This window comes from Oncorhynchus mykiss, chromosome 10 (genome assembly GCF_057628025.1).
Source record: "Oncorhynchus mykiss isolate SJ-2025 chromosome 10, ASM5762802v1, whole genome shotgun sequence".
In the NCBI taxonomy this organism is placed as follows: Eukaryota; Metazoa; Chordata; class Actinopteri; order Salmoniformes; family Salmonidae; genus Oncorhynchus; species Oncorhynchus mykiss.
In genome coordinates this window covers 45,573,606-45,598,866 of record NC_143031.1, presented here as the reverse complement: position 1 = coordinate 45,598,866, position 25,261 = coordinate 45,573,606, and the positions used below count along the sequence as shown (strand labels likewise).

Sequence of the window (25,261 nt, the reverse complement as noted above, 5' to 3'; positions counted from 1 at the left end):
GGTTCGGCAATTTACCTGTCTAACATCAGCGTGCTTGCGCTCAGATGGGAGGGGTGGAAATATTTGAGGCGTGTCCTTAAAAACATGATTCAAAGTGCTAATTTCGGACAACGCTGGTAGGGATATTTAAGACCAACCATAAATTGTTTTTAGTGGTGACACAGTTGGTTATTGCATGGATTTTGACAGTGGAAACGCAGCCTTTCAGCCATTACGCACACTGCCCATATGCGCATAGAACAAGATGTGATTTGGTGCCTGTATACTTCGTAGAAACATCAAACACTGTTTTTTCCCCATTTTTTGTTTTATTTGATTGAAAACCTAGTATAGCCCCCCCCCACCTGCTCAATGAAGTGTTTTTTCTTCTTGTCCTGTCTAATGTAGCTAATCAAGTACAGTAGGATAGTCAAGACCGTCAATAAAGGCTCATGAGACTGCTTGGAAATAAATCTTAATCACCAAAGGTTTATTAAAATATGAAATTTGAGAGGAGCAAAACAGTGAGCTGGCATTCCCTTTTTATCTATGTATTGTAGGCAGGCGTACATTATTTTAGCCATGCTTTGGACGTGAGTAAAACTCCCTCCATGATGTAGGCTACATGTGTCCATGACCATCATGAAACGAGAGATGAGAACCTCTGTGAATAAATCAAATCACATTTTATTTGTCACGTGTGCCGAATACAACAGGTGTGTAGACCTTACCGTGAAATGCTTACTTACAAGCTTTTAACCAACCATGCAGTTTTAAGAAAATAGAGTTAATAAAATATTTACTAAATAAACAAAAGTAAAAAAATTAAAAGTGACACAATAAAATAACAATAATGAGGGTGAACCTCGTATTTAGAAGTTATTTTCCTGTAATAATTGCTTGTTTTCCGTTTTATATTTGTAAAACTAAGCCCTTTGTAAGCCACCCTTTCCCGAGGCCTACTATAACGAAGGCTGGCTCAACAGCGTTGCATTGTGTCTTTTTATATGCTGGAGATGTTATATCATTACATTTAAAAAACTAAAAAACAAACAGATTGCTTGTTTTTCATTGAGTTGAATTAAAACCAAACTTATTAGAATGATTCACTGTCCAATGCCACTTCTGGAGAAGTGTGAATGGAATCTGTAAAATGGTTCCAATATGTATATAAAACATATTTGGAAGCAGTATAACGGTGAGTGGATATTCTCCCTTTCTCTTTATATTGGATCTTTGTCCAGCTACCGTGAAAAGTTTGGATGTGTGTAAAACCCTCCATGGTTTGCGTTGTTTTGACATTTTTTTGGCCCACAGGAGGCCCCTAAGTATGGTGCCTGTAAGTGTTACTGTAAGTGTTACAAGGCCTATTTAAAATAAGTTGTTTTGCTTTGAATTTGCTTTGAATTATTCGCTCTCTTTTTAGGATTTGTCAATAATGAATTTAATCTTGCTTATAGACAACATTTGGCATATCCACGCTCAGCCATAATGAGGGGCCTAGCCCCTATATCAGGGTGAATGCTATGTATATATTTCCACATTGAAGCCATGCAGTTAGAACAATGTGGACTGAAGACAGGTTCAAGTTAACGCATTTAGCAAAGGTTTACATTTAGCTATTTTGTTTCTGTAAGCTGTTTAACAAATTGTAATGGACTAACATTGGAATTGGAGTTGATTCCAAGGCAATACATCATAGTGTAACGGCTTTCTTCAGTGGACGAAGGATCGGACCAAAGCGCAGCGTGGTTAGAGTTCAACATGTTTAATAAAGACCATAAACGTGAACACTACAAAATACCAAAACAACAAATGTGAAAAAACAAAACAGTCCTATCTGGTGCATAGACAAAGACAGAAGACAAGAAACAACCACCCACAAAACAGGCTACCTAAATATGGTTCCCAATCAGAGACAATGACTAACACCTGCCTCTGATTGAGAACCATATCAGGCCAAACATAGAAATGGGAAAACTAGACACACCACATAGAATGCCCACTCAGCTCACGTCCTGACCAACACTAAAACAAAGAAAACACAAAAGAACTATGGTCAGAACGTGACACATAGACTATAAATACAGAACTTGAAGCAACCACATATATAGCCATGGAGCACCTTTTGATTGACCAGTGAGGAGCCAAGCCTCGACACACCCACAACTTGTTTATTCATCAAAACCCAGCCCTTTCACGCCAACGCAGCAACTGAGCTGATACCTGTGTTTGTGAAAATAGCAAAAATATTTCTGACACATCCCCCAAACCTATAGCGCTACCGTCATCGCGTTAGGTTTGTTAAAATGGAGCTTTCTATATTGACTGTTGTTAGCTATGGTCTCAGTAAATTAGCTGCATAATGTAACTCCTAGGGTGTTACCAATTTTTAAGCTTGATAACATGATGTTTTTAAGGTGTAGAAGTTCAACAAAATTAAGAAATATAATGGCATATTGTTGAAGACTGGTCCACTACTCACAAATACACAATATTTTGTTTATATAAGGCAACAAAAATTCAACAGCAAAAAAAAATCTGATTCTATATTGGCGGCCATATTGGATTATGTAAAAAAGGAAATTGGGGTGCCATGCCCCAATTTTTCATCACCCCTTCTAATATCAGGTAATACATCTCAAAGATAATCTCTACCAAATTTGACGCTTGAAAAACACAATGTTATCAAGTAAAAAAATTGCCATCACATCCTAGGAGTTAATTTATTGAGAACACGGGTAATTTTCTCTGAATATAACCTAAAACTGGGGGTGGTTGTTCTAACAGGCTTTTACCCTAACGGTTTCATATTCAAATTGCAGCGTAATGTAAAAGCCAATGTTAGAATGACCATCTCCAGTTTAAGGTCACATTCAGAGTAAATTACACAATTGCCCCAAAATTTGGGCACCCCATCAATGAATACATCCCAAAGAGATGCTCTATCAAATGTCATGCGTGTATCCGCTGCGTAACAGTTTCATTACGTTTTGATGCTACCCACTGGGCACACACAGTTTCCATGTAATTTCAATGAAATTACACTGAACAAAAATATAAAGGCAACATGTAAAGTGTTGGTCCCATGTTTCATGAGCTGAAATAAAAGATCACCAAAATGTCCATATGCACAAAAAGCTTATCAAGCTTATCAAAACAAAATTGCACAAATTTGTTTAAATCCCTGTTAGTGAGCATTTTTCCTTTGCCAAGATAATCCATCCAACATTACACAGGTGCAGCTTGTGCAGGGCAGCTTGTGCCGGGGACAATAAAAGGCCACTCTAAAATGTGTGGTTTTGTCACGCACCACAATGCAACAGATGTCTGAAATTTTGAGGGAGAGAGAATTTAGCATGCTGATTTTTGATTTAATGTTAATTTCTTTACAATAAACCGTCTCCAAAGTTGTTTTAGAGAATTTGGGAGTACGTCCAACCGGACTCACAACCGCAGACCACGTGGCCCATTGTCACGCCGTTCATCCGCCGCCAGCACCTTACGTTTCAGCATGCTAATGCACGGCCCCATGTCACAAGGATCTGTACACAATTCCTGGAAGCTGAAAATGTCAGAGTTCTTCCATGGTCTGCATACTCACCAGACATGTGACCCATTGAGCATGTTTGGGATGCTCTGGTTCAACATGTACAACTGCATGTTCCAGTTCCAGCAAAATCTTAGAAATTGTTGCATGTTGCGTCTATATTTTTGTTCAGTGGGTAAGGCCCTGGACTAGAAGGAAACTTATAATGCATTGTGTGGATTTATTATTGTGTGGATGTATTATATTTTCATGTAGGCTACTTGTTTACAGAAATAACAAATTTAAAGGGGGTGACAGCATTCACCAGGGAAACATTCCAGGGAAACAGACAACGCAGATCGTGTTTTCATGTAATCAAATTTATTTGTTGTTGATCTTTTTTATATGACAGCAATGTTCACAAAAATGATAGGTTTGTATTTTAATTTCACTCAGTTTTGATCTTTACATTGTACAGTTGTGTAAGGACCATAGAAAACTCAATCAACCTCAATATTGGTACAATGTAGTCTACTCGTGGGATTTAAAAAGCATGCAATCTGACTTAAAAAGGTTTCATTTTACAAAGATAAGTTATTTTTTGGAGACAAAAGTCACATATGAGAAACTAAAGGAACATACAGCAAGCCACAGGTCTAATTCTATAATTTTGCAAACTATCCTCTAAACTACGGAAAGTTTGTTTCTTTTCCTTCTAAAGTCGATAACAGTAGAAATATCCACGAGCAAAAGGAATTTCTCGCAAAATGAATATTGATGAAAACAAAGGCAAACAAAGAGGGCATGACAGAGAATCGTACACACGGACAGCTCAACCAGCAAATGAGATGATCTGACAATCATGATTGTTTTTTGTTTTTGTTTACAGGAACGTGAACTATATGAAGGCAGTTTGGGCCATCTGTTGACTAATGTGCTATACATATTCAGTGTGTATCAGTCATTGTGATCAGTAATGACCACAGATGAATAGCTCTATGATCCGCGGCTGACAGGGGATGACTTATGGCTGTTAAGTCTGTTGTTGACTAGCCTTCTAAGGTAAACCGCCCTTCGAGTTGTTACAAATAATACACGAGAACAACGTTAGTTTCTTAGCTACATTATCGAACAAATGTAACTATTTTATCAATCTGTTTATTATTGTTGAGTAATATTGTAGTGAGGAACATTTCTTTACAACCCCATTGATGATAGTATTGGTTATTCATGAAAGCATCACCCCTGCGTACAGTATTGTATAAAGGTTTGAATGGTCTCTTAAATGGACTCTATTTGGGGATTCCTAGCACCATGGTAGAATGTTGAGTCTGGTAAGAGAATATTTTACAGATATGTCCAAAAGCCCTGTCCAATTCGAATCAACTTTGTCATATGGTGTACAGTATGTCTGTGTATGAATCTGTGTGTGTTTGTGTGTGTGCAAGCATGTGTGTATTTACAGTACCAGTTTGGACACAACTACTCATTCAAGGGTTTTTTCTTTATTTTTACTATTTTACACATTGTAGAATAATAGTGAAGGTGTCAACAATATGAAATAACACTTATGGAATAATGTAGTAACCAAAAAATTGTTAAACAGATATATTTTATATTTGAGATTCTTTAAAGTAGCCACCCTTTGCCTTGATGACAGATTCACACACTCTTGGCATTCTCTCAACCAGCTTCATGAGGTAGTCACCTGGAATGCATTTCAATTAACAGGTGTGCCTTGTTAAAAGATCATTTGTGGAATTTCTTTCCTTCTTAATGCATTTGAGCCAATCAGTTGTGTTGTGACAAGGTAGGGGTGGTATACAGAAGATAGCCCTATTTCGTAAAAGACCAAGTCCATTTATGGCAAGAAAAGCTCAAATAAACCAAGAGAAACGACAGTCCTTCATGACATGAAGGTCAGTCAATACAGAAAATGTCAAGAACTTTGAAAGTTTCTTCAAGTGCATTTGCAAAAACCATCAAGTGTTAGGATGAAACTGGCTCTCATGAGGACTGCCACAGGAAAGGAAAACCCAGAGTTACCTCTGCTGCAGAGGATAAGTTCATTAGAGTTACCAGCCTCAGAAATGAGTCCTGATGGGTCCAATTTGAGATTATTGGTTCCAACCACCATGTCTTTGTGAGACGCAGAGTAGGTGAACAGATGATCTCCGCATGTGTGGTTCCCACCGTGAAGCATGGAGGAGGTGTGGAGGTGCTTTGCTGGTGACACTGTCTGTGAGTTATTTAGAATTCAAGGCACACTTAACCAGCATGGCTACCACAGCATTCTGCAGTGATACACCATCCCATCTGGTTTGCGCTTAGTGGAACTATCATTTGTTTTTCAACATGACAATGACCCAACACACCTCCAGGCGGTGTAAGGGCTTTTTGACCAAGAAGGAGAGTGATGGAATGCTGCATCAGATGACCTGGCCTCCACAATCACCCAACCTCAACCCAATTGAGATGGTTTGGGATGAGTTGGACCGCAGAGTGAAGGAAAAGCAGCCAACTAGTGCTCAGCATATGTGGAAACTCCTTCAAGACTGTTGGAAAAGCATTCCAGGTGAAGCTGGTTGAGAGAATGCCAAGAGTGTGCAAAGCTGTCATCAAGGCAAAGGGTGGCTACTTTGAAGAATCTAAAATATATTTTGATTTGTTGAACACTTTTTGGGTTACCAAATGATTCCATATGTGTTATTTTAAAGTTTTGATGTCCTCGCTATTATTCTACAATGTAAAAAATAGTTTAAAAAAATAAAGAAAAACCCTTGAATGAGTAGGTGTGTCCGAACATTTTACTTGTACTGTATGTTGAGAGTGTGCACATGATTGCATAAGGTAGTTGACCATCTCTCTGCGGGTGTGCTGGGGTTTATGAGGACCAATTGGTTTTTGCACCAAGTTAGAGGAATGCCTGAGTTATATATACAGTAACTGTAGGATGTCATATCCAAGTGGATGAATTACATGCATCTGAATTGAATAGTGTAAGGTACACAGTTATTGTGGACGTATTTAGCTTGTACAGGTGGTTAAGTACATGTGTTGATAAATGTTTTTTCTTATGATTGTCTTACTGCAGTTTTAGGGCTCTATTTCAATCCGTATGGCGGAAGTTCAGCTTTACAGCGTGATTGAAATTTAAAGGCAATGTTCCCGCGTTCGCGGAGACTGCATTCACGGTGAACGCAAATCGGTAACTCCTCAGCGATCCAGACATAAAAGAGCCCTTAGTTGCACTTGCATTCAAATCTTGGTAAATCATGACTAACATTTAAGATATACTGTAGTAAATTATATGATGGATTTAGACACCTTTTGTCTGTCTATACATGTATTTACTACTTGAAAATCATTGACATGCTATTCTGTCTTTATGACTTGTCTTGGACACATGCCCTTTGGTGAGACAGAATGTCTTCCAGACGTCTGGTTAGGTTTTACCAGAGGAAACAGTACAGAACAGCAGTAGCAGTGGTTCAGTGCTTGGCAGTAGCTTCGGCAGGTCTACTAAAGTGCCACTGTCTCAGCTGCATTGAAAGCAGTGTAAACGTGGGGAGCAGTCCCCAGTTGTGTACAGTGCAATTCATTTCCCAGACACCCCCTGTTTAAACTGGAGATTAACGTTTACTGTTGAGAGAGACTCCCGGTTACCATGGTGATTGAGACGGCCAAAATGGTGATCATGAACAGAATAGTAATACCATGCTTTTCACACAGCGTCTGCTCTTTTCTACCTCTTAACGTCTCATCCAGACTTCCCCCTACCATGAACACACATGCGCAAACACGCATGCGGACACACACATGCACGCGCGCACTTGCGCACACACAGACACCCGCACGCATGCACACACACACACACACACACAGAATAGAACACACTCACATGGACACTGTCAAATACATCCCCAAAACCTGTACCAAGGGACATAGGTATAGGATAGGGCTTGTATTGTGTTACCATGGTAACGTATCGCAGTTGTTTCCCTTGCTATTTTTAAAGGGTGATATGATTACTTAAAATCCCTTTCTAAATTCACCGACGGTTGCAACACAGACCACGCCTAGTGATGATCAAAAACAGACTGGAGATGGACTGTGATTGTGACTTCATCATGATGAGATTCATGGATGTGAATATGGATTGGTACTGTGTGTATGTATGTATGGCAAGTGGTGTGGCTAAAACAATGAGACAGAAATGTAAAATTGTGTTGCTCAGTTAAGACTGAGCGAACAGCCATCATTTGAGTACAGCCAGAACGGGAGGTGGAACACAACGCTTTTAATTGCAAAAGGGAATTGGTTAATACATAGAGTGAAGCACTGAAACAAGCCACTGTGACATTGCAAAAAACACCATTAAAGAGGACGTTGTACATTTCCCAGTAACCCAATTCATTCCATCAAGAGATTCATTCAGAGAGAACAGAAAGAGAGTATGTCTGCACTATGATATAGTTACCCTGGCATTCTATCAAAAACAATGTATGAGAGATCACACTGCGCTGATGGCAGCTCCACAATTCAAGACATTTAAAAATGCTCTACAAACAGTTTGTTAACAAAGAGGCCATGTCTTAGTTTTCCTGTTTGTTTTGTTTTTTTTATCATTTTTTTTTTATTTATCAAAAGACGGCAATCAAAAAAAAAGAGGCACCACTGGAGGTGAGAGTTTGGCCCACACCTCCTGTATTATAGGGTGGTGGCAGCATCACACAAAACAACCGACTGACACTGTTCATGTTAAACTGTAGAAAATCTGGGGCAAAGAGACAAGATATTGAACAGCTGGTGAGATAAAGTAGAACTGAATTCTCCAGAAGAGACTTTTATTTGACAAAGTGTTGATTCCCAGAAGATGTAAAAGTGGACATGCAGCTGTAGTGCTGACATCACAGTGACATCACTCCCTGCAGATGGCGGGTGTAAGTAGTCGAGAGTGTGTTGTGCTTCTCATTTGGGTCAGATTTGGGTCAGGTCCAGAGAGAGGTTCACACTGGATCACTTTACAGACGTAAATACCTTACATACGTAATACTTGGTCTAGTATTTCACACTATTCTTTGGGACGACCGCCACAGAAAAATGTCCATATGCCTGCACTATAACACAATGATGTGTTAATCAGATTTCGCCAGACATCCTCTCTAGGAACATGACGTTACTATAACCATTCATGTGTGACTCGTCAAGAAAAGGAACAATGTTTTAGACATATATATTACTTCATTTTTTTTTTTTAATAATACTTTTTTTTTCTTCGAACAAACAATTCAATTTCCTCCTATCTAAACTTTTGTATTCAACCAATAAGCACTAAGAAAAAAAGATTTAGCCATGCAAAATGTGAGAAGCTCTACTCTATTGTTTTCTGTGCTGGTGAAAATCTATTTACCCTACATGGACATGGTCTGGTTAGAATGGTCTCATGGGAGGCCCCAGTAACAAACAGACAGTACAGAGTACAATAGCAGACAGGTATGTCTCCACTGGGGGAACTACAGATGATCTACATTTTAGATTTCTACTTTGCTTGATACAATATATACTTTGGCTTTGACCTTGTGTTTTATTGTCAGGATCATTTATTCTAAACTTGCCTCAATATAAGTACACCTGGCTGTATCACATCTCCATTGTATAATCAGTCACAAAAAGGAGTTCAAATAATCATCACCAAAATACATTTAAGAATCCTAAACCGTTATTTAATTTTTAAAAATGGACGTGCTTGTTTGTTTTTTAAAAGGGCAATTTTTTTTTTCTGGCTTTGGTTGGTTTGTACACACTAGTATAACTTACCCCAGTAACCCTACTCTACATGCCCACGGTTTCAAAGCCGCTTGGCTCCACTGTGCCTTGCAGTTTTTGAAGACCTCATAGATAGACGATGCACAGAAAACATGTTATGTTGACTCAACGTTTGGCAGGCGATGTATTGACGTTTTGTGAAAGCATAGTTATGAATGTTAGGCATTAGCTGGGATGTTGCAATGGCTATACACAGTATTTACAGTAGATGAAAAGGAGGACATTCACCTCTCACGGCTAAAGCGCCTTCCCCTAAAAATGTTCTCATTACTTTTAACAGCTTGAACCATAGCACAGAAAGAGAGAGGACAAAGAGGGACATTATGAGCAAAACGTGACTACTGACTACTACACCCCAGAGAAATAGTCCATTTGCTGCTTGGAATTGTGCACTTGAATTGGGAAAATCGTAGAAATGTGTGATTTGCCCTATATCAGAATGCATGGTTTTCAACTGGGAAAAAAAGACACTTTTGTAGTTACATTGTGGGAACTGCATCTTTGAAATTGCTTGTTAGTAAATGATGTGCCCCTTCTGAGAGCATAAGAGTAAACCCTGGACTTTCACACAATAGAAGGATTTGGCGAATTTGTTAAGATGCAGTAATTCGTACATCATTGTCGTATACGCCCAGCATATACATTCTTAACAACATAGGATATAAAAAACAAGATCTAGTGGTGAATTCTCAAGCAGCAAAAGGTGGAACAGCCGTGGTGGCCAAGGTCAGGTAGACATAGCACGTGGCACCAGGGAGAGATCAAATGGAGAAGTCCTCCCGGATAGTACACTAGAGGACGCTGGCCGTCAGTGAAGGTGGAGAGCACCAGAGATACCTCCGAGTGGCAGGCCAGTGGGAGACGGGTAGGCAGGCAGCAGCTGACAGACAGGAGGCTCTACATGGATTCCCCAAGAGAATCATCATCATCCAGAGATAGGGGCAGGTAGAGATCCTACAGGGAAAAACATGGGGGATCATAATTTGAATGAGCTGGGGGACACATCCTCTTCAATGAGTTCGGAGCTAAGCTATTGGACTTGTAGGTGCAGTTTGAGAGAGGGGAAAGAGAGAGGGAGGGATAGGTAGTGTCATTTAGGTAGTGGAGTGAATGGGGTACCTTCTGCTTGCGGTGGATGCCTGGGCTGTTGGGGGTGGAGGTGGGGGACTGCTTGGAAATTGGGGTGGAGAGCTGGCTGCTGGAGGCCGTCCCATTGGCTGTGAGAACCCAAACGGAGCGAGAAAGAGAGAAAAGAGAGAGAATACGAAAGGTAAATGGAGAGAGAGAGAGAGAGAGAGAGAGAGAGAGAGAGAGAGAGAGAGAGAGAGAGAGAGAGAGAGAGAGAGAGAGAGAGAGAGAGAGAGAGAGAGAGAGAGAGAGAGAGAGAGAGAGAGAGAGAGAGAGAGAGAGAGAGAGAGAGAGAGAGAGAGAGAGAGAGAGAGAGAGAGAGAGAGAGAGAGAGAGAGAGAGAGAGACCAGTGAATTAGACAGTGTGTATGCCAGGACTCCTTGGCCCCAGGGTAGGGTCATTCCTGGGCCTTGCCCTCACTTGGTTGTAGACAGAGTCTCTCTGGGCGGCTGACTGACTGACCGGGTCCCTGTTTGTTCCTCTCTGCTGGAGGCCATTTGGCCATTGCTCTACAGCCCTGGCAGGTTGCTAGGATACCTTGGCCTTGACAGTGTTTACATCTGAGAGTGGTGTGATGTGTCGTAGTAAGACTTTTCGAAAGGCTTTTGTCTTTAAGAGAAAAACAGAATCCTTAAGGAAAGACTTTGAAACAGATGGCTAGCCTCTCTTCCAGTCTGAATTGTAAACAGGCACAGTGGAGCAAGAGCTTTGCAGATGGAGCCAACTCCAATGCAATGAAGTTCATATCTTCATCCAGACCTAAAATGTCTGTTTAACTAAAACCAGGAAAACAAAACTAAAAAGCCAAGAACGGCCTCAAATGTAGCAGTGCCATGTCGAGAGAATGACATGAAAGCAGTATCTACAGAACTAGGTGGGGAAGGCAATAAACAGATGCTTAATCTATTCTAGTCCATAGCCTATTGCAGACGATTGGTCTATGGCTGTAGGTATATATGCTGTATGACAGTATAATGGCCAGGAGCTTAACTTCTCCTGTCACATACAGCCAACTGTTAGTCTGATTCCAGTCTTTCAATATAAATCAGAAGCAGGGGTTAAACAGAAACATGCACCACAGATAACTGAAGACATGGCTTTTATTTCAAAAGAACAAAACATTTGAAATAAAACAAAACAACAAAACAAAAGTGTTAATAAAATGGTAAAACCCAAACCACCCCGGGGGAAACGGGGTATATGGGTTAATATTAGGGTATATTGGGGTATAGGAGTTAATATTAGTGTATATTGGGGTATAGGAGTTAATATTAGTGTATATTGGGGTATAGGAGTTAATATTGGGGTATAGGGGTTAATATTGGGGTATATTGGGGTATAGGGGTTAATATTGGGGTAGATGTATAAGAGGGCAAGCATGCTCGACAGGTAGAAACCATATCAGTAAGCCAGCCGAATAAACATATAAGAAACCATTTCAGACCAAGTCCTAACAACAGCAACATACAGCATGTCTGCCTCCATCCACGTCTGAAACTATGAAGGCTAAGTGATCAGTGTATCAGTGTATCAGATTGTTAAAAGGGTATATGTTGGATGACTTACATGTACAATGATGAAAAAATCCCAAAAGAAAACAGTCTGATGGTGTCATTGATAATGTGTCTGACTGGGGCCCCTCTACCCTAAGTGTTTCCCCATCCCTCCTGATCCATCACCCACCCGGGTGGCCACCCTACTCTCATGTCTTGACTGTAAAGAGGCTGCTTAACCTTGGGTACATTAGGAGGAATACTGGCCTCTTGGCTGTCCATCTGCTGCCTTTAAGGGCAAATCCCCCCCCCCCCCCCCCCCCCCCCCACCAGCTCTCACTGAAATATTCAAGAGCACTGAGAGAGGGAGTCGGGGCAGCAGAGTCTGGCTGGGAGGACACACTGACCTCACATCCACCCGCCACCAGCTAGACTAGCCAGCCAACTCACTGTGGAGTGACACAGGGTGACACCAAGCAACATTCTACACTACACCCCAGCCTGACACGTCAGCTAGGGTAGCACCTGGTGCGCGTGTGTGTGCTTTAGTCTACTTGGCCATGTCGCTGGATGAATTGATGTTGAGTTGTTCACGGTGTGAGAATAAAGTGCCTAATTAACGGTCCCTCGTGCCATAATCCCTCGGCCCATGTAGTGAACCCTCTGACCTGTATAATCAGTGGTTACAACTGGTCTAGTAGTTAGAGCGGAGGGAGACTGCTGCCCCTTCCTGAGCGTTCTCTTCAAACCTCTGTACCTCAAATCTCGTTGGCCCTCTACCTTTGTTTTCTTTTCATGTTTCATTATTTTTTTTAAATCAATGCTTAAAGGACAGCATATCTGGATTCGTATCCTTTTGGGATTCGTAATCTGTGCAGATGATCCTGATCAAACAAAGGCCGGATTTTTTGGGGGTGTCCCCATTTCTATGTATTAGTGGGGGTTTGGGGTGGTGAGACGTGCAGGAGGTGCTGCGTTACGGTGAGAGGACAGTTCCCACCAGTAAACACTGTCTGCCTCACTGTCTCACTCGCAGGGCAGACAACGAGCACCAGCGTTTAAACACCCCGTCTGAGCAATGCAATCCTGGAAAACAACATGCAGAATACAGACATAAAGTATAATTCAACATTAAAAAGAAAAAAAAAGAAAGAAAGAAATGAAACCAAAGAAAAACAAAAGAAAAAACTCATATCTTATTAATGACATGTATAAACAATAATAACCACATGCACATCCATATCAGTTGGTTTAAATCTAGCTGCTTTTGGAATCAGGGTGGCTGGACGCTGAGCGTAAAGGGGTGAGTAGTAGTAACTCTGTAATAGTCTATGTGATGAAGCCAGTCTATGTCGGGTGTGGGCTTCCATGGGGAGTCACATTATAGATCAGACAATAATGAGCTCACTCGATTCAGCAGGAGACTTGCTGCGCCGGATCTGACCTGGACTTTTCTTCTTCATCATCCTGCAACCTTCTGTGGAGAGAAACACACACACACACACACACACACACACGTATACACACACACGTATACACACACACACACACACACACAGTGTATGAGCGTAAGACAAACAAAGAGGCCACAGTAACTACAGTAGTATCTTCCACATGAAAGGCCACATTGACAAAGAAACAGACGTTCGTGCAAACAGACTGACACAATGAGAACATGGACACTGTAAATGGTCATTTATGGCCACATATGTGTCTTTCATGAAGTCCACTGTTGCTGCAATGTTTTCAGCAAGGAGGATTGGGTGACAGTTTGGTAGTGTCTGTTGTACAAAGAGTAGCTTCATAGGGGTCTATGTGACTTCTGTGTGTGCAGCAATTCTATGTACGGTAGTTTGCTGATATTGTACTGTAGTTTGGTGATATCGTACTGTAGTTTGGTGACAGTGTACTGTAGTTTGGTGATATTGTACTGTAGTTTGGTGATATTGTACTGTAGTTTGGTGCTAGCTTTGTATGGCATGCAGTCTAGTGTGTGTATGTAAAGCGTTGAGGTTTTGTGTATGTACAGTAATTGTGTATGCCGTGTGGTTTATTCTGGGTCATTGCATTAACCAGGGTAAACAGTGAAACAGTGAAGCCGACAGCCACAAAGACTCCTAGACATCCTCCCCTCCTCCCTCGCCTTCCTTGCCCTCCCTCTCCACTCCCCCTCCGCTCTCTGCTCTCAGTACTCCGCAGTGCCTCCGCCTTCCTCTCAGTGCCACACAGCCGTTATACACCACCCTCCTCTCTCCTCCTTCAGAATGTCTGTTCTTCCACCTCTGTGCTCTCAGTGCCACACAGCCATTCTACACCTCCACCATCCTCTCTCCTCCTTCAGAATGTCTGTTCTTCCACCTCTGTGCTCTCAGTGCCACACAGCCGTTCTACACCTCCACCATCCTCTCTCTTCCTTCAGAATGTCTGTTCTTCCACCTCTGTGCTCTCAGTGCCACACAGCCGTACTACACCTCCACCATCCTCTCTCCTCCTTCAGAATGTCTGTTCTTCCACCTCTGTGCTCTCAGTGCCACACAGCCGTTCTATTCCTCCACCCTCCTCTCTCTGTAAATGCTAATCACACTGTCTGTCTGTCCTTCCTGTCTGCTGTGAGCTGATCACACTGCGTCTGTCTTTCTCAGTTTTCCTAACCTTTACGCACCAGGAGTCACCCACACAGCCAGATGCCTGCATGCCAGCGCTAGTGTGAAATGCCACCGGGCATTCAAAAATCCTTCACATCCAAAGAGCACATCAGACACTCACCTCCCCTCTAACGCCCCTCTCGCCCACTCTCTCTCTGGCAAAGACGTACGTGTTTAGGAGACACCTGCTCTGCAGCACCCCCTAAGGAGAGGAATGGCATGGCCCAAAGGTGACAGAAGTGCCAGATGGGCTTATTCTGAAAATGGGCATGTTATGCCCTCACTAAAACAGTTACTAGCTCAATAACATACTGCGTTTGGCAACATGTTTATGATGTTTTGCTCAAGGCTTATGCATAATGTATTCAGGCCTTGAACGGGTTAATTAAAGGGCCTTGAGTTAAGTCCACATTTGCCATGGCCATTTGAACTGGATCCAATTCGGCTTTTAGTGATGCTTATTACATACTGAGCTACAAACACTCCCCTCTGTCTCCTGCAATGGCCATAAAATCTGGCTGAACTTTAATGTGCAAATCTGATAAAGCAACAGGATCCAAATCTATACCAAATAGGGCTGCGTATGGTGATAAGATTGGACTATCGATGTGAAAACGCTGTATCAGATTGGACCAGAGATAGGGCCCAGTCCTTCCCCTGCCTCTGGCCCCACCCAGGCCAACTCAGTGGTCTCCAGCAGACATGATATGATGTCAGTGTGATGTCGGCATGACCCCACTGACCTTGGTTATTAAAGGCCCCCTGGGCTGATTTGGGTTTGGTTCCAGAGGGGTAGTGTGCTGAAAGAAAGGAACCACAACATTAAAGCACACGGGTCAACTCCTTCACACAAGAACCCAGTGAGAGGCAGGCAGCGGGTCAGGAAATGGACCCCGTCTAAAACACATCACACCGATGCTGTATAGTAGTTCTGTATATTATGAGTTCCCCTTATTTCTGATCTCCCTGCTGAACTCAGCAAAAAAAAGAAAGGTCCTCTCACTGTCAACTGCGTTTATTTTCAGCAAACTTAACATGTGTAAATATGTGTATGAACATAAGATTCATCAACTGAGACATAAACTGAACAAGTTCCACAGACATGTGACTAACAGAAATTTAATAATGTGTCCCTGAACAAAGGGGGGGTCAAAATCAAAAGTAACAGTCAGTATCTGGTGTGGCCACAAGCTGCATTAAGTACTGCAGTGCATCTCCTCCTCATAGACTGCACCAGATTTGCCAGTCCACCAAGGCACCTGTATGTTCCCGGACATTTCTGGGGGGAATGGCCCTAGCCCTCACCCTCCGATCCAACAGGTCTCAGATGTGCCCAATGGGATTGAGATCCGGGCTCTTCGCTGGCCATTGCAGAACACTGACATTCCTGTCTTGCAGGAAATCACGCACAGAAAGAGCAGTATGGCTGGTGGCGTTGTCATGCTGGAGGGTCATGTCAGGATGAGTCTGCAGGAAGGGTACCACATGAGGGACGAGGATGTCTGCCCTGTAACACACAGCGTTGAGATTGCCTGCAATGACAACAAGCTCAGTCCAATGATGCTGTGAAACCGCCCCAGACCATGACGGACCCTCCACCTCCAAATCGATCCCACTCCATAGTACAGGCATCGGGGTAACGCTCATTCCTTTGACGATAAACGTGAACCAAAACCGCGACTCGTCAGTGAAGAACACTTTTTGCCAGTCCTGTCTGGTCCAGCGACGGTGGGTTTGTGCCCATAAGCGACGTTGTTTCCGGTGATGTCTGGTGAGGACCTGCCTTACTACAACAGGCCTACAAGCCCTCAGTCCAGCCTCTCTCAGCCTATTGCGGACAGTCTGATCACTGATGGAGGGTTTGTACGTTCCTGGTGTAACTCGGGCAGTTGTTGTTGCCATCCTGTACCTGTCCTGCAGGTGTGATGTTCGGATGTACCGATCCTGTGCAGGTGTTGTTACACGTGGTCTGCCACGGCGAGGACGATCAGCTGTCCGTCCTGTAGCGCTGTTTTAGGTGTTTCACAGTATGGCCACATCATGCCTCCTTGCAGCATGCCTAAGGCATGTTCACGCAGATGAGCAGGGACCCTGGGCATCTTTCTTTTGGTGTTTTTCAGAGTCAGTAGAAAGGCCTCTTTAGTGTCCTAACTTTCCATAACTGTGACCTTAATTGCCTACCGTCTGTAAGCTGTTAGTGTCTTAACGACCGTTCCACAGGTGCATGTTCATTAATTGTTTATGGTTCATTGAACAAGCATGGAAAACAGAGTTTAAACCCTTTACAATGAAGATCTGTGAAGTTATTTGGATTTTTTACGAATTATCTTTGAAAGACAGGGTCCTTAAAAAGGGACGTTTCTTTTTTTTGCTGAGTTTATATAGAGAGGTGTTGAGGTATGAAAGAGGGAGCTGAGTGTGCAGTGGCCTGTGTAGCTATTATGTAAAAATAGGCTACGAAGCCTGTAGGGAGTAGCCAGGGAAGCTTGGTAGCTCCTCTCCTCTCCACTCAAAATCAGTATCAGCACCACTGGATCATCTGACCTAAACCTGTCACCACCAAGATGAATGGCTGTTTCTCTTTCCATGCTTATCCCTCCCTGCTGCTTACTTCACACAACACACACAGCAGGTCTATACATTAACAGACACTACCCACACATAAATACACAAAGCCACACATTCACTGAGAGGAATAATACATTTACTCTGGTATGTAAGAGGCATCTGTCCCAGCGTAGCATGGAAAGATCTGTCCTATATGTAGGCCCGTCTTTTGAAATGTGATGTGAGGAAAACATAAAATGGCCATTCTATAGTCCTTCCCATATGGCCCTGGTGGTGGTGCCTGATCCAATTTGGCATTTTGGCCCTAGAGACTACTTATCGATCAGTTAACATGGCTAAAGCCTCATTTACATAAGCTCCGTCTAAATAATGAGCTCTAGTTCAGTACGATGTGAAAGACCTAAGTGTTGGACTGCGAGGAGAAACCTCAAAAGGAGACAAAAGGGGATTTTTCTATGTGACGTATTTTCCAGTCATTCCATTGAACAGCTAGCTAGCCTACATGTGGACTGGGCTGCTGTATGTTAACTCTAGACAATATCTGGGTTCACTGGCGTGCAGATATTCATTTAACTTTCTATTTCAGATAGATTCTTTACTTTCTAAATCAGACAACAGTCCTGTGAGTTCCTGTCTGAGTTTTGAGTGGTGGACCATTCTTGATACACACAGGAAACTGTTGAGTGTGAAAAACCCAGCAGCGTTGCAGTTCTTGACACAAACCGTTGTGCCTGGCACCTACTACCGTACCCTGTTCAAAGGCATTTAAATATTTTGCCTTGCCCATTTACCCTCTGAATGGCACACATACACAATCCATGTCTCAATTGTCTCCAGGCTTAAAGTGTAACTGACAGCATTTTAGCAACATGAAATCTTAGCTATTCCTAAACACCCCCAGGAAGAAAACAACACAGTTTTTTAAAACATTCTTTGACAAGCGATCACTTAGATATGGTGATTTTCACGTTTTCATAAATTCTTAGAATGTTTGAGAATGACGTATACTAAGGCATTTGTGAAAATCCTATAGCAGTATAGAGTGGGAAAGCGGCAGTGCGTTTGGACAATTCATAGACACTGCAGTAAATAAAGCATCTGTCTCATCCAGGACTGGAGTCTATGCTGACCGGTGCACCATAGCCAATCAGAGCTACAGTAGGCCTTTACGCAAACAAGCCATTGCCACATAGGCCTGCTATCATTCACTTTGAACTAGTCTGTGTGTTACATACAGTTGTGACAGCTTGACTTTAGATCATTAGAATGCATTTGCCAAAAGCCACAAAATACACCTGAATGGATTTCTGCAAATATGTCACAACCACGGGAGTCCTCTTACATTTGGGAAACATACAATCGTATTGATCAAACAACCATAAAAAGGGAGGCTCTCAACAAGATCAATAACTAATGCTAACCAGAGCAAGATTAGCTCAAATATAAATATATAAAGAACATTAGATAAACTTTTTCAGCTAGTTGGCCGTCAAAATTGTACTGATAAACAATGGGCAATTGTAGCCTTTCATGTCCTTCTGCAGCTTGCCTGCCTGGCTAAAGTTGGCTAGCTTGCTATCTAGCTACTTCCAGACACAAATGAGAGAACACCTCACTCTGACCATTTTACTCACGCTAGCATAGCTGGTTAGCTAGGCTGTTTACATATCTAGAGTGTTCGTGACAAACAACTGTTTTTGCATTTGTTGACTGACACCGGTCATATTCAGCAGGTTTGACGTAAATTCATCAGTTATTCTCAGTGATGTAAAGTACTTAAGTAAAAATACTTTAAAGAACTACTAAAGTAGATTTTTTGGAGTACCTGTACTTTAATTTTCTATTTATATTTTCTTAAAGAAAATAATGTACTTTTACGTCCCTAAAGGGTCCATGACACCCAGAAGTACTCGTTACATTTTGAATGCTTGTTTAATTCAAACACTTATCAAGAGAACATCCCTGCCTCTGATCTGGCGGACTCACTAAACGCAAATGCATCTTTTATAAATTATGTCTGAGTGTTGGAGTGTGCCCCTGGCTATCCGTAAATGTTAGAAACAAGAAAATGGTGCCATCTGGCTTGCTTAATATAAGGAATTTGAAATGATTTATACTTTTACTTTTGATACTTAAGTATATTTAGAACCAAATACTTTTAGTCTTTTGGTCAAGTAGTATTGTACTGGGTGACTTCCACTTTTACATGAGTAACTTTCTATTAAGGTACTTTTTACTCAAGTATTGACAATTGGAAACTTTTTCCACCACCAGTTATTCAGCGCATTGGCACACACAGACGAGAGTGCTCTGAAATCGGAGAAGATAGCCCGAGTGCATTTGCGAACGCAAGAGCTATGCTAACTGGATAACAGTCGTTCAAGTTCTTGTTAGCTAACTAAATGACGCCTGCACCTCTAGCTGAGTATAGCCACCGAAAAACGATATGAGGGGGAAAAGTAATTCACTCACTCCTCCAATGACATGACATGACATCCTCCTAGCAGCTAGCTAGCTATCTAGCTAACGTTAGGCTCCGTGTTATTAGCTTGCTACAAAAATAGATACACTAGCCTATTAGCCACATTATGACTGACTTGTGATCATTGCCCTTGCTAGTTTGATTGTATTGACATTCCCAGCCTTAGTAACATTCGTCAGGTCTATTGAGCCATTGAAACTGAAACAGTGCGTCCCGAATTGGAGGCAGCAAACAATGTACCAGGCCAGCTGTGATTTACAACCTGGTAATCTTTTTTGGACAATCAAGAAATGTATTGGTGAATTATATTAAGCATGCATTGAACTGCATCCATCTAGGCTGCCAACAATTTCTTAGTGTACGTCATGGAATGTTGAGTCAAATATAATCTATTTTTAAAACTTCTTATGAAGATGGTTATGTAACATAAACTGGAAATTTGATATGTTTGACTTGATATTCTGATTGTCTGTTTGTTTCATACATGCAAAGTAGTTCAAACACAATCAGTTCCACTTTAAAAATCCTTCATAAACCTGTCTCCTCTCCTTCATCTGCACTGATTGAAGTGGATTTAACAAGTGGCAAAAATAAGGGATCATAGCTTTCACCTGGATTCACCTGGTGAGTCTATGTCATGGAAAGAGCAGGTGTGCTTAATGTTTTGTACACTCAGTGTATAGTAGCACAATCACATTGACAGATGAGAGAATATCTAAAAAAGCAGTGTTACAGTGGTGCAATAGGGAACTAGCGGTGTTACAGTGGTGCAGTAGGTTACTAGTGGTGTTACACTGGTTTAGTAAGTTACTAGTGATGTTACGGTGGTGCAGTAGGTTACTAGTGGTGTTACACTGGTTTAGTAAGTTACTAGTGATGTTACGGTGGTGCAGTAGGTGACTAGTGGTGTTACAGTGGTGTAGTAGATTAAAAGTGGTGTTACAGTGGCGGAGTAGGTTACTAGTGGTGTCACAGCGGTGTAGTAGGAGACAACTGGTATAGCAGGTCACTAGTGGTGTTACAGTGGTGTAGTAGATTACTAGTGGCGTTACAGTGGTGGAGTAGGTTACTAGTGGTCATACAGTAGTGTACTAGGTTACTAGTGGTGTTATAGTGGTAAAGTAGGTTACTAGTGGTGTTACAGTTGTGTAGTATGTGACTAGTGGTGTTACAGTGGTGTAATATATTACTTGTGGTGTTACAATGTGAAGTAGGTGACTAGTGGTGTTACAGTTGTGTAGTATGTGACTAGTGGTGTTACAGTGGTGAAGTAGTTCACTAGTGGTGTTACACTGGTTTAGTAGGTGATAGGTGTTAGGTGTTACAGTGGTGTAATATATTACTTGTGGTGTTACAATGTGAAGTAGGTTACTAGTGGTGGTACCGTGGTGTAATAGGTGTCTAGTGGTCTTAGTGTTGCAGTAGGTTACTAGTGGTGTAATAGATTACTAGAGGTGTTACAGTGGTGTAGTAGGTGGCTAGTTGTGTTACAGTGGTGTAGTAGATTACCAGTGATGTTACAGTGGTGTAGTAGGTTACCAGTTATGTTACAGTGGTGCAGTATGTTACTAGTGGTGTCACTAGTGGTATTATAGTGGTGTAGTAGGTGACTAGTGGTGTTACAGTGGTGTAGTAGGTGATTAGTGGTGATACAGTGGTGTAGTTTGTTGACTAGTGATATTAAAGTGGTGTAGTAGGTGACTAACTGTGTTACAGTGGTGCAGAAGGTGACAAGTGGTGTTATAGTGGTGTAGTACGTGACTAGTGGTGTTACAGTGGTGCAATAAGTGACTAGTGGTGTTAGAGTGGTGTAGTAGGTCACTACTGGTGTTATAGTTGGGTAAAAAGTGACAAGTGGTGTTACAGTGGTGTAGTAGGTGACTACGGGTATAGCAGGTTACTAGTGGTGTTACAGTGGTGTAGTAGGTTACTAGTGGTGTTACAGTGGTGTAGTAGGTTACTAGTGGTGTAACAGTAGTGAAAAAGGTGACTAGTGGAGTTACAGTTGTGTAGTAGGTTACTAGTGGTTATACAGTGATGTAATTGGTTACTAGTGATGTTACAGTGGTGTAGTAGGTTACTAGTGGTGTTACAGTGGTGTAGTAGGTTAATACTGGTGTTACAGTGGTGTAGCAGGAGACAAGTGATGATACAGTGGTATAGTAGATTACTTGTGGTTATACAGTGATGTACTAGGTTACTAGCGGCATTACAGTGGTAAAGTAGGTTACTAGTGTTGTTACTGTGGTGTAGTAGGTTAATAGTGATGATACAGTGGTGAAAAAGGTGACTAGTGGTGTTACAGTTGTGTAGTAGGTTACTCGTGGTTATACAGTGATGTACTAGGTTACTAGTGATGTTACAGTGGTGTAGTAGGTTACTAGTGATGTTACAGTGGTGTAGTAGGTTAATATTGGTGTTACAGTGGTGTAGCAGGAGACAAGTGATGATACAGTGGTGTAGTAGGTTACTAGTGATGTTACAGTGGTGTAGTAGGTGAGGTGACTAGTGGCGTTACAGTGGTGAAGTAGGTCACAACTGGTTTTACAAAGGTGTAGTAGGTGACTAGTGAATTTACAGTGGTGTAGTAGGTTACTAGTGATGCTACAGTGGTGCAGTAGGTTACTAGTGGTGATGTAGATGACTAGTGTTGTTACAGTGGTGTAGTAGGTGACTAGTGGTGTTACAGTGGTTTAGTAGGTGACTAGTGGTGTTACAGTGGTGTAGTAGGTGACTAATGGTGTTACCGTGGTGTAATAGGTGACTAGTGGTCTTAGTGTTGTAGTAGGTTACTATAGGTGTTGTAGATTACTATTGTTGTTACAGTGGTGTAGTAGGTTACTAGTGGTGTTACAGTGGTGTAGTAGGTTACTAGTGGTGTTACAGTGGTGCAATAGGTGACTAATGGTGTTACCGTGGTGTAATAGGTGACTAGTGGTCTTAGCATTGTAGTCAGTTACTATTGGTGTAGTAGGTTACTAGTGGTGTTACTGTGGTGTAGTAGGTTACTAGTGGTGTTACAGTGGTGCAGTAGGTGACTAGTAATGTTACAATGGTGTAGTAGGTGAAGAGTGGTGTTATAGCGGGGTAGAATGTTACTAGTGGTGCTACAGTGGTGTAGTAAATTACTACTGATTGTACAGTGGTGTAGTAGGTTACTATTGGTGTAGTAGATTACTAGTGTTGTTACAGTGGTGTGGTAGGTTACTAGTGGTGTTACAGTGGTGTAGTAGGTTACTATTGGTGTTACAGTGGTGTAGTAGGTTACTATTGGTGTAGTAGATGATTAGTGGTGTTACAGTGGTTTAGTATGTGACTAGTGGTGTTACAGTGGTGTAGTAGGTGACTAATGGTGTTACCGTGGTGTAATAGGTGACTAGTGGTCTTAGTGTTGCAGTAGGTTACTATTGGTGTTGTAAATTACTAGTGTTGTTACATTGGTGTAGTAGGTTACTAGTGGTGTTACAGTGGTGTAGTAGGTTACTATTGGTGTAGTAGATTACTAGTGTTGTTACAGTGGTGTAGTAGGTTACTATTGGTGTTGTAGATTACTAATGTTGTTACAGTGGTGTAGTAGGTTACTAGTGGTGTTACAGTGGTGTAGTAGGTTACTATTGGTGTTACAGTGGTGTAGTAGGTTACTATTGGTGTAGTAGATTACTAGTGTTGTTACAGTGGTGTAGTAGGTTACTATTGGTGTAGTAGATTACTAGTGTTGTTACAGTGGTGTAGTAGGTTACTATTGGTGTTACAGTGGTGTAGTAGGTTACTATTGATGTTACAGTGGTGTTTTAGGTTACTAGTGGTGTTATAGTGGTGTAGTAGGTTACTAGTGGTGTTACAGTGGTGCTTTAGGTTACTAGTGGTGTTACAGTGGTGTAATAGGTTGCTATTGGTGTTGTAGATTACTAATGTTGTTACAGTGGTGTAGTAGGTTACTATTGGTGTTGTATATAACTAATGGTGTTACAGTGGAGTAGTAGGTCACTATTGGTGTTGTAGATTACTAATGTTGTTTCAGTGGTGTAGTAGGTTACTAGTGGTGTTACAGTGGTGTAGTAGGTTACTATTGGTGTTACAGTGGTGTAGTAGGTTACTATTGATGTTACAGTGGTGTTTTAGGTTACTAGTGGTGTTATAGTGGTGTAGTAGGTTACTAGTGGTGTTACAGTGGTGCTTTAGGTTACTAGTGGTGTTACAGTGGTGTAATAGGTTGCTATTGGTGTTGTAGATTACTAATGTTGTTACAGTGGTGTAGTAGGTTACTATTGGTGTTGTATATAACTAATGGTGTTACAGTGGAGTAGTAGGTCACTATTGGTGTTGTAGATTACTAATGTTGTTTCAGTGGTGTAGTAGGTTACTAGTGGTGTTACAGTGGTGTAGTAGGTTACTAGTGGTGTTACAGTGGTGTAGTAGGTTACTAGTGGATTTACAGTGGTGCAGTAGGTTACTATTGGTGTTACAGTGGTGTAGTAGGTTACTAGTGGTGTTACAGTGGTGTAGAAGGTTACTAGAGGATTTACAGTGGTGCAGTAGGTTACTAGTGGTGTTACAGTGGTGTAGTAGGTTACTAGTGGATTTACAGTGTTGTTTTAGGTTACTAGTGGTGTTATAGTGGTGTAGTAGGTTGCTATTGGTGTTGTAGATTACTAATGTTGTTACAGTGGTGTAGTAGGTCACTATTGGTGTTGTAGATTACTAATGGTGTTACAGTGGTGTAGTAGGTTACTATTGGTGTTGTAGATTACTAGTGTTGTTACAGTGGTGTGGTAGGTTACTATTGGTGTTACAGTGGTGTAGTAGGTTACTATTGGTGTTACAGTGGTGTAGTAGGTTACTATTGGTGTAGTAGATGATTAGTGGTGTTACAGTGGTTTAGTATGTGACTAGTGGTGTTACAGTGGTGTAGTAGGTGACTAATGGTGTTACCGTGGTGTAATAGGTGACTAGTGGTCTTAGCATTGTAGTCGGTTACTATTGGTGTTGTAGATTACTAATGGTGTTACAGTGGTGTAGTAGGTTACTATTGGTGTTGTAGATTACTAATGTTGTTACAGTGGTGTAGTAGGTTACTAGTGGTGTTACAGTGGTGTAGTAGGTTACTATTGGTGTTACAGTGGTGTAGTAGGTTACTATTGGTGTTGTAAATTACTAATGTTGTTACAGTGGTGTAGTAGGTTACTAGTGGTGTTACAGTGGTGTAGTAGGTTACTAGTGGTGTTACAGTGGTGTAGTAGGTTACTATTGGTGTTATAGTGGTGTAGTAGGTTACTATTGGTGTTATAGTGGTGTAGTAGGTTACTATTGGTGTAGTAGATTACTAGTGTTGTTACAGTGGTGTAGTAGGTTACTATTGGTGTAGTAGATTACTAGTGTTGTTACAGTGGTGTAGTAGGTTACTATTGGTGTTACAGTGGTGTAGTAGGTTACTATTGATGTTACAGTGGTGTTTTAGGTTACTAGTGGTGTTATAGTGGTGTAGTAGGTTACTAGTGGTGTTACAGTGGTGCTTTAGGTTACTAGTGGTGTTACAGTGGTGTAATAGGTTGCTATTGGTGTTGTAGATTACTAATGTTGTCACAGTGGTGTAGTAGGTTACTATTG

General features: G+C 41.6%; 1 protein-coding gene across 2 annotated transcripts in view; it reads right to left on the bottom strand.

The window, feature by feature from the left end:
- Positions 1-7,793: 7,793 nt before the first annotated feature.
- Positions 7,794-25,261, bottom strand: part of LOC110534029 (neuronal migration protein doublecortin) — a 77,856-nt gene continuing 60,388 nt past the window's right edge. The window contains exons 5-8 of one of the 2 annotated variants that reach the window (XM_036990428.2): positions 15,348-15,404; positions 13,368-13,436; positions 10,457-10,554; positions 7,794-10,291 (exon numbers count right to left, since the gene is read on the bottom strand). In XM_036990428.2, the coding sequence (XP_036846323.1) occupies positions 10,235-10,291; positions 10,457-10,554; positions 13,368-13,436; positions 15,348-15,404 (281 nt within the window). In that variant the 3' untranslated portion in view covers positions 7,794-10,234. The remainder of the gene's footprint in view (positions 10,292-10,456; positions 10,555-13,367; positions 13,437-15,347; positions 15,405-25,261) is intronic. The other variant, XM_036990429.2, reaches the window with a different exon arrangement.